The sequence below is a fragment of the Anguilla anguilla genome, chromosome 7 (assembly GCF_013347855.1).
Source record: "Anguilla anguilla isolate fAngAng1 chromosome 7, fAngAng1.pri, whole genome shotgun sequence".
In the NCBI taxonomy this organism is placed as follows: domain Eukaryota; kingdom Metazoa; phylum Chordata; class Actinopteri; order Anguilliformes; family Anguillidae; genus Anguilla; species Anguilla anguilla.
This window is the reverse complement of record NC_049207.1, coordinates 30,176,907-30,197,762: the sequence shown is the minus strand read 5'-3', so window position 1 is coordinate 30,197,762 and position 20,856 is coordinate 30,176,907. Positions and strand designations below refer to the sequence as shown.

The window sequence follows — 20,856 nt, the reverse complement described above, 5'->3', positions numbered from 1 at the left end:
AGGGAGGGGGTGCGTGTTAAATGAACAACCAGAGCGACAATGGTGGCACTGCGAAACGCCGTATTCGGCATAGTTGGCGTGTATCGTCTACTAATGAAACTAAAACAATGAGTTTCTGTTTTTAACTCATACTTTGGTTGCAGTAGCACCGAATGTCTGAGTTCAGTAATCTCGGCACGCGGGCGTGCCGACCACTAGGGGCTTTGCGCTAAGAGGTTAAACGTGTATACTTTCTACCTTAATATCAAACTCGTATTTGATCGGTAAACATGAGAAAAAGTTAAATAATTAAACTCTCTTTCTCTCTCTCTGTCTGCTTGTTGCTAGGGGGAAGGACAATGGGCGGGACATCCATATTATAGACCATTCCGCATGACATTCCTGCATAAGTAGTCCGCAAACAGCACCTTGTGTTGTTTACAATCTAGTCTACTTTTTTACGAGTGATTACGAGTGTCTTGGGAGATTCTATCATTGTGACTATGCTGGTAATGTGGCTAAATCAGTGTTGCCAACTATTTTCTATGGAGAAGTAGCTATGGCCTCCTCTAAAAGTCACTAGAAGTCGCTAGATGACGTCATACATTAATTTGCATATGTATGACGGCACCACGCAATCATTTGCATGTAAAAAAACGCATGTTAAGCCACGCACGGTGCTAGGCATATAGCGTAGGTTTTGTGTCTGCCTTCCCTCCAATGATGTTGGCCGAGCTGCGTAGTATCTGTTAGATCTGCTTTTGTGTAATTACAGCGGCTGATTTTACATGGGTCAATCATTACTTTTATAAACGTGGGCAACGCTAGAGCACAAGGAAAGGCAGACGTGACGTCATTCACAAATTGGTGAAAGGTGATTTTTGCTGTTGCTGGACAACAAGAATGGATGTTGCCAAAGTTGCAAGAAGTTGCCAAATTTGTTGCTAGTCACTAGATAAGGTTTTTAGTCGCTAGGGAAGGTCAAAAACCCGCTAAATCTAGTGACAAAGTTGCTAAATTTGCAACACTGGGCTGAAGCTCTCCGCCAAATTACCGAGCTGAATTTAGATAGTGCCAGCGACAAGAACGAATGGATTGACATGGTAAAAGTAAATGAAGTAAAGGGACACCTTGGCCTTTTAACAGTTCTAAAATCAATGCGCTACAAAATCCAGCATTCTAACGCAGTTAAAACCACAACATTATTCTTTCGATTTTGAATTGTTGTTACATCCCCTCCCTTTTTCAGTGTTTAATGTCGCAATTGATAGCAACGTTGAATCACGGTTCTAGTTTCTGGCTTCATTTAGGGTTGCCAGCCATCCTGCAAAATACTGAATCGTCTGTAGAATAGGCATTCCGTATTTAAGTCATGGCTACGGGACGCATTTTCTTCTGTATCTTTGTTAATGACTGCGTTTATAGTAACCGCTGTTTTTAATATAATTCACTAGTTAGCTAGCTAGCTAACCAGGATAAAAAGCATGCTGTGTGACATTTTGAGCTAAAACCAAGCTAAATTTTAATATTGGCTAGGTAACAAGTGACGGCGAATTTATCATAAAGCTAGCTGGCATTCAAACCTGGTTTCAGAGGGTCTTGGAAAAACGCTGTCTACAATGCATGACAGCACCATTTAAAAAAGCAAGACAGAGCTAGGGAGATGAATTTGATTGAGTTATGGTTTCATGCAGTTTTCTTAAATAATGTAATTACAAAAATGACCAAAATTGGTGCTAATTGTATGGTATAATACAAGAAGGATCTATTTTTTCTATATAGAATCGTTTTCATAGAATTAACGACCAGAGGTTTTTGTTTAACAACGGTGCAAATAGAACTACCAACCAGAGTTTTTGCATAACAACGGTGCAAATAGAACTACCAACCAGAGTTTTTGCATAACAATGGTCCAAATACAACTACCAACGAGAGTTTTGTTTCTTAACACAAAAACTATTCAAACGGCTAATACCTGCAGCCTAAAACAACATAAATTACTTACTCTGTTTAGTTTGTTTAACTTTTTTCATCATCCAATTTTATCAAAATCTTCAGAACAGAAAGGAAACATAGCCTGCCATGGGAACATTATTTAGCCTAAATTGTTAGCTGACCAGTAATGTTAGCACAGAAATGAACTTCACGTGCATGAACATGATTCGCCGCATGAAATTAAAGCCTGTATATTTATGTTAATTACAAAACGCAGGATCCAAAACTAATATTCGAATGCTCAAATTTAGGTTCGAACTTTAAAATTTTTTTTTTTTTGAAATTTTAGAATAGTTTTCGAACTTCAAATATTTTTTGACAGCCCTATAGCTTAGCTAACGTGAGTTTCTCTGTGGCCCGCCCAGCCCAGAATGCAACGTGAGACTTGACTGAGCAAATGGCAGGTGCGGAGCGGGTGTAATCCTGTTGCAGCCAATCACAGCACATAGGTGCTTTAAAAATATGTAACCAATAACATATTGGTTCAGATCATACAGTCTATGGCTCAGATGTCTCAAAGTAGCTCAGAGATATGTACCTTAGTTTTATTTATCATATCACACACATGCCAGCCTGATTTGCAGGCAGCCTCTTGCGGGCCATAGAAAAATTCCGTAGGCCGCCAGTTGTAAGCCTTACTTATTTCATGCATTCAACATCAAATAGGTATAATATACCAACACAATGCATTATGTGTAATTTGATATCCATTTAAGCTCTAGTAGCTACATTTCCCAGTATCTTGTGGTAGCTTAATTACTTTCAGAATGATGTAAAGTACTATTCTTTTCACTGATGAGTAGTAGGAGAGCAGCTATTGACAGCTTGTCAAAGGCATCATTGTTATTCAAGCGAAGGGTGTGACTAAGGCTGCATAAATTAATTCAAAGTCTGAGTGGGTGTGAACAAGAGGCAGTGAGGATCCCAACCGATGCTTTGAACCTACATTAAAGTTGATTTCTAAGCAGTTTAAATATTTGTAATCCATGCATTCAACATCAAATACAGTAGGCAGAATATACCACCACAATGCATTATGTGTAATATATTTAGTGTAGTGTATGTGGAAATATGTCACAAAAGTGTGGGAATCCCTTGTCAATCTTTGGCAGTGAAAATCTCTGGTTCTCTTTTTACTCTTAAATCACATCTTGATAATTTCAAATCCATTGTGGTGGCGTACAGCGCTAAAATGATGAAAATTGTGTCACTGTCCAAATACTTATGGACCTGACTGTAGGTGAAGTTTGACATGATCACAGACTAAAGTGCAAAGTAAATATAGTGACCACAGGCGAGATGAGTTTCCTTATTGAACGGTATATAAAACAGGCAGTATTAGTGTCACACACCGCGACACACCCCTTTCTGAACAGAAGAGTTGGACACAAGGAGATACAGGAATCCGGGAATATTCCGGTCTTTACGCACTTTATGGAGAGAGAATCCGGTCTAATACAAAACAAACAAAATGGCTTCGCCCTTCACCCTCACAGGATCGGGGTAAAAATAATAAAGCAACACAACAAACTAAAATAACAAAGAGAAAATAATGAAACTATGACACTTTCCTGCCTTTTATCGTGCTGGCACGTTCGTCTCTCTCTCGGCTCATGTTTTCCTTGGTCACAGATGCCTACTGGGATGAAAGAACACTTTAAATACCTGGATTAATTACTGACACTCTCCAGGTTTGTGTGCTTATTTAACCAGTAGGCGTGATTCTCAGACTGCCCCGAACCTCTCCCACAAACCAAGCCCTGCCACAATTAGGAAATAATCGTTTATATCGTAGTTCATAGAACGTGTGAAATCGCGTAGGAAAACTGTTGTACAAATGTACTTTTCTCACGTAGACTACTAGTAGTTATAATTATGAATGAGTCATGTTTTGAAGTGAAATGTTTTTAATGGGGTCTTGCAGACGCTACATACGTACTCATTGTTTGTATGTGGATAGACAGAGAACAGGGCGATTTAACATGAATGTAGAAACATAGTGTTTGCTGATAAGAAGTAGCCAAGTGAAGAAATATAGTTAGTAGAAACAGCACAGTGGTCAGCTGGTGTAACTTTTAAAGAAAATCAATAAATGTGCCATCGTGAAATGCATACGGCTGCCCGTGAGTGAATTTTGGTAAACATATGCAGGGAAGATTCTGATATTCTGATAAGTGCAAAAGCAATAGGCAATTATTAGTTAGCAAATATAAGTGTAAGAAAAAGTTAGTGTAAGAAATGAAAATACTTATCTGAGGGCAAGGCGGGATTCGATCGTCCGACCTTGCGCTTCCCTGTCAATTACCAGTGTGCCACCATCAAGTAGCTGTCCAATGTGTGAAGGCCAGTAAGCATTGCTGACCTCCGGTTGTATCCGTATGGCCTGGCTATGTTGTAGCCGGTTAACTGAACATGTAGATGGTCTGTCATAATACAGTCTATACATTCGGTGAAAGATGGGTTAGATGTGGTACAAAAGCAATAGTTCAGAACTAAAAGACAGTTATTACTTAGCAAATAAACATATATAAGCAATTTGCTCCAGGTGGGATTTGACCCCATGACTCAACAATCCATAGACTGCGACATTACCACTGAGCCACGAACTGACTAGCTGTTGAGACTGGAAATTTTCTTGGGCAAAAAGATATAAGTCCATTGTGCATATGTATGTGACATTTTGATTGGCTGGTGTAGGTATATGTCCAATGGGGAGACGTATTGTTTGTGGGCTTGCATTATGATGGCGTATTCTGGCAGGAAAAATATGAAGAAGGAGAAAACGCAAAATCCCCTAAATTTGGGGCTTTATTGTGCAGGCGTGCAAAGTTGATTGTGAATTCTGTCTGTTGAAATGGGGTCAGAATGTACAGAAATTAATGTTTTTAATGGCTGAGAGTGTGGTCATTGTGGTTATTTCTGTAGGAAACCCTAAAAACCCTAAAAAGCAAACTCTCGGTGCTGTATAGGTATAGGGCATTCCGCCCTGCCAATTCTCCGTGAAGCTCATTCTAATTTGGTCCGCATGGTTTTACGTCACAGCCCGCGTAACTGCTTAGACAAGCACGGAGCACGCTTACGTGTGAGAATTTATGAGGCTGTTATTGACTCATTGATGTATAAAAGGGTTGAATTCAGAGTTGCTTGCACAGAACCAATGTATCAGAATATTATTAAACCATGACCTAGGATTACATGAATCCACCGCCAAATGAACATAGGTTATTTACGGCTTTAGAAAGCACCTGTTAGACTACAATCAATCGTTACCGATCACATTTCTATTTATTTTGGACGTCTTGCTAGTTCCCGTAGCTTTTTCGTAAGTACTTCTCTGGCTAGCTAGCTAACGTATTGTACAGTCTTGCTGTGCTTCTACAGAAATATTGACTGCCTTATTTATTACTTTACATTTCAGAAATGTTAGAAATCACATTGTAAATGGCCTTGTCACAATGAGTCACTTTTTTTCTTCCACGAAATCTTGTAGCTAGTCAGCAAAGCCATAGTTCATCAGACGATTTGAAAGCTTTTTCGGAGCGCACCCCCGTGGGTTAACGTTATTGCTCTGCATTTACAGTGATCCTTCATGTTTAGGTACCCAATGCGCACCCTCTGGAGCCAAAGGCCCATAGTCAAACATGGCTGCGTCCGTGGAGTGGCTTCATTGAGCAGCTCCGATAATAATCCATGGAACGGGTAAACGGAAGCTGTCTCCAGTTCTTGTATATCTCGATGCTCAGGACGCTGGTGTCTTGGCCACTAGGGGGCTTACACGAAGGGTTTAATAAGGGAAGGTTAGAGAACTGTAAGAATGAGAACTAGGGTTTGGCATTTTGTCGTCCCAAGTTCTCATTCTTACAGTTCTTAAATTTCATTGGAAACAGAAACCAGAGCTTAATATTTCAAAATGTTCCTTCTTTTAGATTACATTACATTACATTACAGGCATTTAGCAGACGCTCTTATCCAGAGCGACTTACACAACTTTTTTACATAGCACTTTACATTGTATCCATTTATACAGCTGGGTATATACTGAAGCAATGCAGGTTAAGTACCTTGCTCAAGGGTACAACGGCAGTGTCCTTACCCGGGAATCGAACCTGCGACCTTTCGGTTACAAGCCCAGTTCCTTACCCACTGTGCCACACTCCATCCTAAGATAATTATTCTTCTTTACATTGAAATATTGTGCTGTATTTCTGTATATCCACAGATTAAATATATGGTGGCACAGTGTGACTCAGGACATTTGCTGTGCTGTGGGAAGGCGAGTCTGCACAGATGAGATTTAAGTCTGGTGTAGAAAATGTTGGTTTTGGAGCAGCGAGGTGTCAGGTGGGAGGGTGTTCCACCAAGAGAACCTGCCTGCACCAAGCTAAGCTGCAAGGGGACTGGAAGCATGTGACCTCCATGTGAAGGACCCAATGAACTAGTGGAAGGACCAGAAATCACATAACTTCCACACCACGAATGGAAGTCACCTGACCTCCTCTTTTAGGAAAAGAGGTTATTTGAAATTGACGATGTCAGCGGTTAGCCACTAGCAAGCTGGTGTGTGTAAACGAAGGACTAATGCAATTACCACTGATTTGTAAAGCCGCGTTTCCACCGCAGGAACTTTGGTCGAGTACTCGTAGCATTTTTTTGTGTTTATTTTCAACCGCCATGTTTAAACATATGCAGCCGCAAACCAATTTATTTTCATAATAACTTCAAATCAAACTTGTATGTTATGCGGCGCAGTAGCCTAGTTTTGGTTATAGCCTGCCAACGTCTTGGAATTATAACGTGTGCTCTTCTGTTCTTTTCTTGCTTTAGTATTCGTTTTATAAAATGCTAAGCATTCGTGCTGGGACAGCATATTACGTACCAAAACATTCAAACGGATTAATTCGGTTGCTGAATATTTTCTTCCGGATTTTCTTTGTTAGCCCATTGTAATTGACTCAAAACGTTTGATACAGTTATGTGAGGTATGCGGTAGTTCTGCGTAATTCACATTGGTGATACAGTAAAAGCAAACTGGAAATCACCTTCTGCACTTTTTGTCAGGGTAAAATAACAGGGTAATTCTAGTAATTGTCCCTTTAGCTTTTTCAGACTGCCGTAATTTTACTCTGCCATTCTTCAATTTCACAAAAAGACCAGGAAGACTATGGACTAATTTATGGTGCATGGTTCGCATCTGGAGGGCACACTTGGCTGCTCGCTGCTCGGCTAGCAGTAACTTCGAAGGAAAGCAAATGGTGGCTGTACCACTGCTAATTTAAATTTTCACACAAATCCGAGTTTTCGTTCTATTCTTGTCATTTTGCGATTAGCCTATATGGAATTGACGATGAGAAAGTAATCAAACAGCAAATTGTTTACAACGTGTGCATGTTTTCTGCTGTTGTTGCCAGTTATACATATAAATGTGAATGCATTCTGTCGCTTCGGATGTCAAGACATGAAAGCGAATGTTCGCATAAAAACATAATGAATGTGTTTGAGAGGATATATAAAACAGTTACAATCTGACTATTGGCCTGTTATATCCTATTTGTTGCATAACAATGGTCCAAATTCAACTACCAACGACAGTTTTGCTTGACAACGATAAAATATGCCCAAACGGCTGCAGAAGAATATTTCAATTCCAGGTGATTAAATCGATAAAAAAAAATATATACAAAAGTAACCATATATAATCATTGTTGGTAACCCGTTGTATATAAGTGGAATAAACCCCTCCGGGCTGTCCCGGTTATTAGAAAATAATGTAGGCTACTTCGGTGGTAGTATGGGGTTACAGAAGAAATCATAGGACAGATGGACCGACGACAACGTCGCTTTTTCATACGTCAGTGGGCTAATTTGCCTAATCTTCGCGGGACTTTAGACCGCGGTGGAAACGCAGACAACCATGGGCTGAAGGAACCTTTTAGTTCCTTGAAAAGTAGTTCCTGGGACTAAAAGTTCCGGGTACTTTTGGTGGAAACGCGGCTTAAGATGTTGCCACTTGTATACCAAGTCATTTATGATTGTATACCAGTTTGAATTAAAGGTTGATAATTCTCTGGTTACAGCACAGCACTTAGCTACGTTAAGATAACACCCTCCGTACTAGGCTAACAATAAACCGGGCGTAATGCTGGCTTCAATGTTTTAATGTATTAATTATATATAATGCATATTTTAATAACTTGAAATATACATTATTCACTCTAGCCCTGTAGCCTTACAGTAGGCCTAGTCTATAATTTGTTTTAGAAGTGTCTCAGTATGCTGCGACCCTGAGACATCCCTGCTTGCCCTCGCATCTACGATACCATTTGTTTACCTTAAAAGGGAGTTGTCATTTCTGGAGACACACCTGCTTGTCTGGATTTACAATATATCAGTCTGGTGTTTCTCATGGAATGGTTTTGGCAATGTTCCAGCTCTGACGTCATCACTGTTGCATGCTTCACAAAAACTATTACACTTCCATCTAACGCTTACATTACAGTGTGAAATATTTACATTAGGCTATATAACACCACTAACCTATTTAAAGATACTCAATTTCAAAAATAACGTATATAACCGAAATATTTTGAGCGGTAATACTTACATAGCAATGATGAAATCTCCTCTATGTTCAGTAGATGGAGACAGAGACAGTATCAATGATATTGTTCTATTCGCTTCTGTTTTGCTCCAGAAAACGATGTCAGCTAGGTCTATCAGCAAACATATGGCTTAGCTATGTTCAGAAGTCCTCAATAATAATAGCCTAGTATTTTCCAAGAAATTACGAAATATCCTTGAACACGTTTCGTTAGGTGCATCGTATTTGTCTGCTAACAGAGTGAATGCGTAAGTGAATGCGATGCTAAGAATATTTTCTGTTACGCTGACCTATAAAACGCTATTCCATAAGCAGAATTAGACATGTTATACATCGTTAGAAAGCTTATACTCTCGCCTACTGAATAATGAATTGTCAGTCAAGTCAGACTGTACTAAAAAGGGCGACGACGCCGTAAACAACAGGTGTGGTGTTACGCACAGCTATTTTGGAAGATACCCAGGCGTCACAGATGCACGTATATTTCCCAAACGGATTGTCCAAGACAATATATGACCACGCAGTCTCAAAAGGGACATCTCTACACGTAAAACCAACAGTAAGGTCTTATATTTATTCAATATTTAGTCCCAGATATTGACTGTAGAATGACATGGTATCATTTTTAAAAACTTTTTCTCGTTTATTTCTCGTTTTCACTGCTGTATAGGCATATCTTAGGGCTATTGTCGGGTTTATCTTGTTGCTATGACGGAATACGATTTTTTAGTGGTGAAAGAATATTTTTATGAATGCCACGATAGACAATATTGTCCATTATGTCAAGGGTGGGGGGTGTTTTTTAGATGAGACTGCAGGGAGGGGGTGCGTGTTAAATGAACGACCGGAGCGACAATGGTGGGGCTGCGAAACTCCGTTTTCGGCATAGTTGTCATGTATCGTCTACTAATGAAACTGAAACAACGCGTTTCTGTTTTCATCTCACACGTTGGTTGCAGTAGCACCGAATGTTTGACTTTAGTAATCTAGGCACGCGGGCGTGCCCACCACTAGGGGCTGTGCGCTAAGAGGTTAATTAGTTCATGACAATTTAAGTCTTCATGTCTAATCTGAATATTTTTGATTAAACTCATTTTAATCTTACCGATGTCTCCCGAGTATAAATCTCACTCCTGGATTAGATGCACCAATGCTAATTAAACATACGCTTTCTTGTCCGGGAAAAACAGATAACGATTGACCACATTCAAACATTGAGTCATGGCTGTGGACACTTAAATCCCAGATGTAGTTGTACACCAAAGAAAGAAAGATCCAAAGAATAATTCCTCAAGAAATTATGCAGCAATGAGACATGTCAAAATTTGAATAGGCTTAATAAAATGAGACAAAAACCACTTATTCCAAGAGATTTTTCTTTAACCAAAATAAATACAATCAAGACAATCAAATTTCTTCAGCCTTTAATTGTGAAATCCACTGGCCATGGCAAATTCTGCCTGATAGCATCTGAAACCCTCATTCTTTTCCAAGATCCTGATGACGACCTTTAAAACCGAAAACACAAGTCCCCTTTACACATCACTGTTATTGTTTATCATGTAACCAAAATCAGTCAGCAGTTCAATTGTTCTAAAACAAGAGAACATTGACCATTGTTTTTCCAATATAAAACATCCTTATACAATATGAAACCACCTAGACATGCCACAGACCTTCCCAATTCTCTCACATGCACATACACACACAAACACTCACAATCCCTGTGGAAAGTCTGAATGGCATATATGAATGTATACATCTTCACCTTTGCAGGTGTCGCTCGATTCACAACAGAATGTCCCATCCCTCAATTGCGGATGGGATGGACCAGCACAGTCTGTGTGGAGCCAGCCTTCACAGTTGTAGCGCATTGCACCCATTCAATGGTCTGCATGTCTGGATACAGCAGCCTTCTTTTTTGGTTTGAAGGTTGGGCATAGTAGACAGTGGAATAAGTGACCGCAGCACATGTTGCATTCTTTAATTAATTGTTGATGGAGAGCCAGCATTCCATATGGATATATGCATCTAAAACAGATATAGATTAAAATATTATTTACAGTAACATTTATGTGTTCCAAATTGCAATTAAAAGTATAGTGGCCATGATATCACTTTACAGCAAGGGGCTAATAATTTGTTTAGATAGTAAAAATATGCTTGCTAGCTTTTAAGTTTGGATTAAAACCAATGATTCCAACCAGGGGTGTATGCACCCCCTTCACAACTACATATGATAATCAAAGATATTGGGAAACTATTGCTGAATAAATGTCAGGATATTCCTACTAATGTACCGCCAAACAATGTCACTGTGGCGCAACAAACATAGCCAATGTAAACAAAGAAAACAGTTTAAGTAAACATGATTTTGGCTTCATAAATGGATGACCACTTATAAGAAGGGCATTAAAGGTTTTAAGGGGAAAGGCTGTATAATATAAATATACAGAACATCTAGCTAACCTTATGATTGTCTTCAACATGTATATTCGCCTGCACTCATTTGCTGAAGCGGCACCGAGTAGCAATGACCAAGGCTAACAAACGTAGCGAACATTTGCATAAATTCATTCAGCATCTCCAGACAATATCCGCTCACCAAACCATTATACAATAGCTTCCATGCTAATATCTTATATTAGAATTATTGGAAGTAATAAAACATTGATATATCTCGGCTTTAGCTTCGTATGTTCAAGAAACCTGCCTTCTTTCACCTTTCGGTTTTACCGTTGTTGAACTCCACTCCAATGAACTGTATACGAACAGTTTCGGTCATGTGAGTTCCGTTCGTAGTGTAGAGGTTATGTGATTTCCGGTCCTTCCACTTGTTCATTGGGTCCTTCACATGGAGGTCAAGTGCTTCCGGTCCCCTCCGTAGATGTCCTCCTGGTGGAGGTTCCCCAGTTTTCTGCAGCTAGATCCTTCTCTCTTCCTCAGCTTGGGGGCAGCAGCCGAAAGGACCTGGTCGCCAAGTGTGCATCGCCTAATGCGGGGAATGACAAGGAGTGCAGATTCAAAGGATCAGAGGCTATGTTTGGGGCTATAGGGGTAGAGTATTTTGGCTAAATAGACTGGAGCCAAGCCATAGAGTGACTTATAGGTCAGAGGATAATTTTGAAGGCAATTTTGCGTGGCTCAATAGTAAGGAGTGAGGGCCAGGGCCAATATGAGATTCGGGCCAGTTGATTGATCTGTCGCTGGCCAAAATGGAGTACCCTAAGTTAGTCTCATCTGGGTCAAAGAGAAAGATGTTCTTTCCTTTATAAATGTTGCACATGCATATAATAGATGCATACGCCACTTTCCTCTGTGGATTTGGGATTGAATTAAAAGCATGTGTACATTTACACAAACTATGACCCATGCTTACTCACATTTTGGAGACTTTGGGAATTGTGTCTCCAGTGGCAAATCAGTGAAATGCAAAGAAATTTTCATGCAGTTTCACTGAATTCCTTTCATTGCACATCAAAGTACACAACTTTCTAATAATCATATCCCTTGTCAGAGGAATGTACAGGCCCGAGTAGTTTCTGTCTTTTGGTGTTAGTCTGAGATCCATATTTAGACATCCATATCGCCGGTGACGCCTCGTGTTGCATTGAGAGTTTCAGCTGTTGCTAGGGTAGCGGTATAGAGTCCCACAGTACAGACACAAAAGATTCAAGTGCTCTTTTATCCCAGAATCTATTTGAATGCTGAATACGAGATCCAACAATGTGATTTCAATTTGGTATGTTTTGTGTGGATATATCTGTATTTTGTCTTTGTAACTATGTGAAAGTGTGCTTCTTTGAAGTATTAAAGTACCATATCATATTTTGAATAATTAAGTGATACATTCATGGATTAATATTTTGGCAGAGGTGTCAGAGCGTGAAGGAGATGGATTAGCATTTGAACATGGTGGACTTGGTGACTTACTTGACATATGGCTCTAAGGAGAGGGTTTGTTCCAGCAAGACCCCCTTGTTCCTAATGTGGGAGATGGGGCAGCAGCCGTCAATAGTTTGGACATAATTTTGTTTTCATGCCACAACCATGAGTTCTGTTTTATTCCTTATAAACTTGAGGATGAATGAATTGGTCATCCATTCTTTAATTTCACAGATGCAAGGGGGTGAGGGAGGGGATTGGGGAAGGAGGCAGAGGGTTTGTTGTTGAGGTAAGGCTGTGTGTCATCGGCGTATGACCGGCATATGAACAGGTTGCTGCAAGTTCTAGAATTTTACTGAGGGGGGCATTTTGGATGTGTTTGTAATCAGCCAGGCCCTGGGCCAATCTTTGTGTGGTCAAAGTTTGTCTGTTTAAATGTTATTTCTCATTGATACACTCGGGCCTGCAGACCTGGTCACATATTTTGTGTTGGAAATTTTATTTATTTACTGTGGCTGTGTCAATGAAATCTGTACCCCACTTTTCGTATCAAGTTGTACCAGCGACTCACTGAATGAACAGAATGCAAAAGGAACCAAAAATAAAATTATTTTTTTTTAGCAATGGTCTCAGTTACAGACGTGTTTATGTTATCAGAATGATTCGGAGGATAATGTAATCACATACAAATTCTACACAAAAGGGCTTTAAAGTCATTGGTGCCTGATATGCAAAATACCTTCTTTTCGAAGCACAATGGGTCTCATTAAAAAAAGTTTTTCTTAAAAATGTTCCTACAAAAAATCAATATGAGACACGTGCAGACCTTTGTTTTTGTGCATATCCCAAGTGTATGAGATGTTGAATGCTGACTGTAAAGTTTATGCACAATCCTGTTAATGTGATTAGCATAAGGAAATAGCCATGAACATATACAGATTAAAAAAAGATGAATCCTGAAACATTCTTACACACATACGCATTTTTCGTGAATGAGGCCCATTGATTTTCATCAATTAAACTGTTACTTAAACAGTAATGCTATGGTAACGTATCTGTGGTGCAGTTTCTCCCTCCTTCTCCTTTAGTCTTCTTTTTTGAAAAATAATTTTTCTAATGGCTACTCATCTCTGTCAGGAGTGAAAAGTTAATGTTTTCATAAGTTAACTCTTAAAGTTAGCTATCTAACCTAACATTAGCTGGGTGAACGTTGATGCTTGCCAAATGCTAGCTAGTTAAAATTAATCCAAATAATATTCATACCTTTGCAGTCTTGGTTAGGGCAGAGGACTCATTCTTTTGAAGAAATGATGCATAACAATGGCTAAATTTGACCAATTTTGAAAAACTTAAAATATATAATTTCCTGGTACATACCACTGCTATGAGAGGGAGGGGGGAGCCAGCTCACACAGCGAAAGGAGAGTCAGCTGTATGTCACTTTAACATTTAAAGGGATAGGCTATATATCAAAAATATCAAATACAAAAGTATAGTGAGTTGTCTATAGAAATTAGCAGCTAAAAACCTGAAAATCATTTTGTGTAGGGGGAAATCTAAATTCATTGTATGAGAATCACTCGTTATGCTATGTTATGTTTTAGAGTCAAATTTCATCCCCCGTCCAAATTTCATCCCCCCTATTCTCTTTCGGTGTTACGTTTCCGGTTACCTTCCCTTAATGCGTAAGTTAGAGTCAACTTGTCTAACTTGACTACCTTGCCTATGTGGTTTCTGAGTGTTCTCTGCTGGTTGCTAACGACAGTGAGCGATTGATAGCTAGCTGGCTAACTAGGAAGAGAAGCTATTATATAAGTCTAAGAGAAGCTCTTCAAGCTAGCTAACTAGTGATCTGTATATCTGGCTGTCTCACTGGCTATCTGTATATGTCTCTTGCTAGCTAGCTAGCGATCTATGAATCTTGCTAGAGAGAGAGATTTTTAAAAATTATTGTACTCACTGTTTCACCTAATTTGCACATGACACTATGCAAGCTAACATACAGAAATACCATTCATACACACATTTATATTCTGTTCATATGTTTATTGTTTGTTGTACTCATGTTTTTGCAATATGTATAGATATATGTCATGCCAATAAAGCTTGTTTGAATTAGAATCTTCAGACAGAGAGATCTGACCAATCGGCGCAATGGAACGGCACAACGTAATATGTCTATGCGTAACGGCGCAACATAACCTGGAAGAGAATAGGGGGGATGAAATTTGGAGTGGGGATGAAATTTGGCGTGACAGCCCTATATGCAGTAGGTATCCAGATGAGTATTTATTGCGTTTCATTGTGGCTTTCCGTAGACTTCCACTGGACCCCCTCCAGTGAAAATTTTATTTTGCCGAAATGTGATACCATGAAAACCGCAAAGCATAAACATCTTATAACTAAGTTTTTAAAGGAAACATTTTTTGTTTGGTTTTAAAAACTACTAAAATTTTGGCGGGCATGTGGATCTTGGCAGGGTGGCATCTTCTCAATGAGTTGGCTTTGGGTAAGAACTGTGCAGTTTCTGCTGGAGTGGAATGATGCAGGAAACACATTCACTCTTGTTTCTCTCTCCCTCTCAATATTTCTCCTTCTGTCTGTCCCAATACAGACTCCTGGAAAAGGAGGCCCTGATCAGCCTGCCACAGACGTCAACACTGACCAGACCTCCGAGGTGTGTTGTGTGTGTATTTATGTGTGTGTACTGTATGTGTGCGTGTGTACACATACACCCACATAAAAACAGTTAACTGTCACTTGGTTTCTTGGGAATCGGTCACTGACCTTAAGAGAAAAACAAAAACCAGCAGACTGAGGCTGTCCAGGACCAGGATTGAGTATTGCTGCAATAAAGAAAAATGCTTTTTTCTGCAAGTTGATGTCATATAACTGCACTCATTTTTAGCTGCGACCGCAGCTCTATAGCTCTGTCTGTCGGTTAGTTGGTTGGTCCACAAAAGTTTGACACAAAACTACAGAATGTCGGAAAATTCTAATACCGAACAGTTTCTTTTTTTTTAAGTACCGAGAAAGTGCTGAAGTTTTGGTATACCGTGCAACACTACGTCAGACACATATTCCAATCCATTGGTCAGGTTAGCAGAGAATGTACATGGTATAATTTTTAAAAACGTTGTCTCGTTTATTTCGTTATTCCGTGAGCAGCGTTTTCACTGCTGTATTGGAAAATATTTTTGGGCTAATGTCAGGTTTATCTTGTTGCTACGGAATACGATTTCTCTCAGCATAATGACAGATTCAAAGACTAAACGAACTCACCTGATATTGTCTTCAAATGGATCCATGCCAAAGAAAAGTAATGATTCATCCTTTCAAAAAGCTTTTACTAACAAACTTTTAGTAGCAAAAAACGAAATACCAACTCGCCATCCATGCTATCTGCGCGCGGAGTTCCGTATTATTTATCCAGACACTGGCAGACAGCATAAATTGCGTCTTTTGTTTATATTCAATATTAGTAATTGCAGCGAGAAACTGCAGCTGTAGATACAAGATAGTTTATATTATGGTAGCAACGGAACGAAGCGGACTACATATGTATTACCGTCATTGTTTTATTATACCAGCACGTTTTCGCGCGTTTGCACAAAACTCAAATACTATCAATAAAATGGTTTAGCTATTTCTCAGCATAATGACAGATTCAACGACTAAACAAACTCACCAGATATTGTCTTCAAAAGATGCCAAAGAAAAGGAATTATTCATCCTGTCAAAAAGCTTTTACTAACACACTTTTAGTAGCCTAGCATGCACTCTGGCTGGTCTTCCATTGCTTCCCCGACATTCAGACCCTCCCCTCACTGATAAAAACGAGACCCTACGGTCTCGGATTACTTAGTTGCGTTGCCATGGATGTCTTCTAGCTGCTTGCCGTAAAGAAGTTTACTAGATGTCGTAACACTTAAGATTTGGAGCTACAGCGCTACTGCGCCGCAACTAATAAAAACGTCCAAATGGCGGGCAAATAATATGGCGGACATAGGTGGTCCCAATAGCAAAGTTGTAGAGCACATTCAGATGCATCGGTCGATGAAGTTTTGTGTTGATCGGTTGGCAGTTATGGCCTTTGAAAGTATGACCCTTTGTTAGAGCGCCACCTTCTGGTCAACATAGGTGATTTTTAGTGCCTGAGTAGTGGGGGGCCATAGGAACCCACCGACCAAATTTGGTTGGTCTACAACTTATGGTTGCTGAGCCTCAGACATTTTTAACGGATAATAATAAGAATAACAAGCGGCGTTGGGAGGGGTCCAAGCATTGGCACCATCGCGCCCCCTATGGAGCGATTTTAAAATGGCTTTTTCCTCATGATAATATGCCTTCACCCAACATATCTACTGAATATCATGATGATTGTATAAAATATTGATGACTTATGGCCAATTTTGTGCTAAGAGACGCTGGCGGATGACTTAGTTGCGGCGCCATGAATGTGTCCTGGCTGCTTCCCGTAAAAGCCTTTACTATGTTGTAACACTTAGATGGCATGTAGTAACACTTAGATGGCCCAGTGTGTATGTACAGCTACAGCGCTTCCATGCCGCAACTAAAAAAGGTGTCACACTAGTGTTGTCACGATACCAAAATTTTGACTTTGATACCGATACCAGGTTTAGTATCACGATAATTGATACTGAAACAATACTGATTCAGTACTCGGTAACTAACGATACTGAAAATACCTTAATAGATCAGAAACGTAATATCCACAAGGGTTGACCTCATTTTCAAATTCACGGTTTATTAAAAACTGGTTTATTAACAACCTTTAAGTTGAAGCCTGTTCAACATATCAATAAGCATAGGCCTATAGTGTTACAACACTAAACCATAGAAAACTATATTAAATATATTTCAAAAATTAAACAATTGTAAAGTAAATTATCTTTAAACAGGTCTTTCACTTTAAAATAGATCTAAAAACAGCATATTTCAATAACAATACAGCATCTTCCTATAATAAAATATTTCCAAATTAGAACAGCTATTGCTACTGAAGTGAACTGAGTCTAAGCTTGAGCTGTATCAACGACGAGGAATGCACAAGCGCACATCACCTCACTTGACAACCTTAGTTGCTACTGCCATCTAACGAAGATTCTGACAAATGGCACTTTTCATCCTCTCAATCGGTAATGCGGGAGACACATTTCCCTGGCTTCTACATTTGACGCAAAACTACCGAACGTCGGAAAATACCGAACCGTTTCTTTTTTTTAAGTACCAAAAAAAGTGCTGAAGTTTTGGTATACCGTGCAACATTACGTCAGAAACATACCTATTCCAATCCATTGCTCAGCTTAGCAGAGAATGCACATTTCAGAGCGCCTCAGAGACAGATAGAATAATAATACATAAATACTCATTTCAAATAAGAAATACGACATTGAGAAAAAGACGAAATATCAACTCGCGACCTGCGTGCAGAGTAGCCTACCACATTATTTATTTAGACATTGGCAGATAAGAAAATTTTTGGTTACGCTGACCTATGAAATGCTATTCCAAAAGAAAAATCAGACATGTTATACATCGTTAGAAAGCTTATACTCTCACCTACTGAATAAATGAATTGTCAATCAAGCCAAATTGTACTAAAAAGGGCGACAACGCCGTAAGCAACAGGTGTGGTATTACGCACAGCTATTTTTGAAGGTAGCCTACCCAGGGATCACAAATGCACGTATGTTTCACAAACGTATTGTCCATGACAATATATGACCACTCAGTTGCAAAAGGGACATCTCTACGCGTAACATCAGCTTCGCTGCTTGGACCCCTAATAATAATAATCCTAACAGATGCATTTGGGTTCCACCAGCTTCGCTGCTTGGACCCCTAATAATAATAATTCTAACATATACAATTGGGTTCCACCAGCTTCGCTGCTTGGACCCCTAGTAATATTCCTAACAGATACAATAGGGTTCCACCACCTTCGCTGCTTGGACCCCTAATAATATTCCTAACAGATACAATAGGGTTCCACCAGCTTCGCTTCTTGGACCCCTAAAAATCTGCTTTTATAGAACACAGTGTATTTTTTCCCTTAATTTTGGCTCTTTTTTACATGTAAAAATTGCAGAATCCTGTGTTAACCCATCTACTGTCAAGTCATATGCTCCATGGTAGTCTCTTGAGTTATATGACCTAGTATCATTCTCTGAGAGCCCCTTTACACCTAGCAGTCTCATATCCAGATATTGTCTATATGTCATTTAGCTGGACTACCTCTGTCATTAATATGCGACTCCACTGTTCATGTTGACATCCAGTCAGAACCTGATCTCACTTCCAGCTGAAACAACTGCACATACAATGTCGCCCTGTCCCCAGGACACGTCTCTTGTAAGATATTGTAACTTACTTGTTGTCAGCTGACATTACTGTGTTATCTTTGCACTTTGTCCCTTCAAAGATAATGGTGATTGTCTGTGAAGGTATTTGAACACATATTTTCGATTACAACATAGTTGTTGTATGTGGACTGAAAACGCCTTTGCATTTATGCTTGTGTTCAGTCAGTGTGATCACAATTTGTCCCTGACCACCTCCACAGGTGGTTTGGACAATTGAATCACAATGCGTCCTAAATGCCTGATGAAAAGTCATATAATCCACTTTGTCATATCAGTTACATAATCCAGTGTAAACCCATTGAGTCATATAATCCAACAGAATGCCTAGTGTTCATTTGTGTTTGTATCCTCAGGGTTTCATCTGTCCTCAGTGCATGAAGTCGCATAACTCTGCTGAGGAGCTCTTCAAACATTATGACGTATTCCATGAATCTGCCAACGAGCCCATGTCCCAAGGGTCCAGCAGGTAACTGCATACCTTTCACTGCCATCCATATTGTGTACTACATAATGTGTACTTTCTAAATGTATTCCAGAATTAGGCCAAATTCAATTTAACTATAAACGTAACGGACTAAATATGCTCCAACTTTTATTGTTAAGCTTAATGCTGTTGCTGTTGCTGACTGGCTGTGAAAAAGTTGGAGATCGAAGCAGGTTTATAGGATCGTCAGGGATCTTAAACAGTGTGAGCAGGCCTTAAGCATGATCTCTGTCCTCTATTAACAGGGAAGACTTAGCTCTGCTCCGACAAGAAATGCAGGACCTGCAGGCCTCTCTCAAGGTATTGTGCAACTTGCCTTCCACATGTCAATGAGCAGATATCCTAGGCCCCATTAATATACTCTATTGTAACCTGTGTGAGAGGATGTGTATGGATCTATAGGCGTGGCAGCAATCACTTAAGGGTGTCGGATCAGGACACTATTTGGTGCTCAGGTGAGTGTGGAAAAAAGAGATGTAGAGTCCAGGTCTAGAGTTTAGGCTGTTTATCAATCCCAAGATTGCTACCCAGATAACAGCTAGCATACAAAGCTAAAACTAGTAATGACGGTGTAATAAGCTGGAAATTATCGATTAGCAAACACCGAATAAGCATACAAATGGCACAAGATATGAACGACAGTCACGGTAACAGTCACTAATCAACGAGCAATCAGTGTACAAGGGTATAAACAACGGAAAAAATAGCGACCGAAATGCACAGAAACAGTAGCTAGCAGAATGCAATAATGCAACTCTCACAGGCTATTACAAACTGGTGGCTAGCTCTGAATCACGTCATGTAAACGGACAGAAAACAACAACTAAGTTTGCGAAATACACTCGTGGCTAAATATAAACACTAACAGTGCGTAACATAAACATGAAAGAATATTCAACTCACGTTTTTCTGAACGCACACGCTAAAAGAAATGTACATCGGATGTCACCGTGATCCGAGATGGGAGAGGAGCTGTCGCCGTTTGCATGTCTCGCTCACTGCTGCGCTCGAGAGAGGAAAACACGCACAGAGGGACAGTCTTTTGTACAGCCGCCCCCAAATTTGGTGTGCAAATTTTACATCGGGGAAGCCTCTACTACGTATCAGTAGCATCTTGGGGTAGAGCGGGCAGTCTGATGAGCTGTACGACCGGGCGAGTGTAGGTCCGGTCCTTCACCTGGACAACCGCAGTCCTCACTCGGCCATCTGCCCCAGGTATGACAGTCTTCACTGTTCCCACTTGCCAGAGAGCCCTTGGAGTCTGCTGATCAACGATGAGGACAACAGTGCCTACGACGATGTCGGTTTTCTCAGTATTCCATTTCTGCCTTGCTTGCATGTAAACAGACAGAAAACAACAACTAAGTTTGCGAAATACACTCGTGGCTAAATATAAACACTAACAGTGCATAACATAAACATGTAAGAATATTCAATTCACGTTTTTCTGAACGCACACGCTAAAAGAAATGTACATCGGATGTCACCGTGATCCGAGATGGGAGAGGAGCTGCTGCCGTTCGCTCACT

At 39.9% G+C, this 20,856-nt stretch overlaps 1 protein-coding gene across 1 annotated transcript in view; it reads left to right on the top strand.

Moving 5' to 3' along the window:
- The window catches only part of eea1 (early endosome antigen 1), a 273,538-nt gene that overhangs the window by 20,909 nt on the left and 231,773 nt on the right, over positions 1-20,856 (top strand). The window contains exons 2-4 of the mRNA XM_035426231.1: positions 15,072-15,134; positions 19,197-19,309; positions 19,573-19,627. Coding sequence (XP_035282122.1) covers positions 15,072-15,134; positions 19,197-19,309; positions 19,573-19,627 — 231 coding nt within the window. The remainder of the gene's footprint in view (positions 1-15,071; positions 15,135-19,196; positions 19,310-19,572; positions 19,628-20,856) is intronic.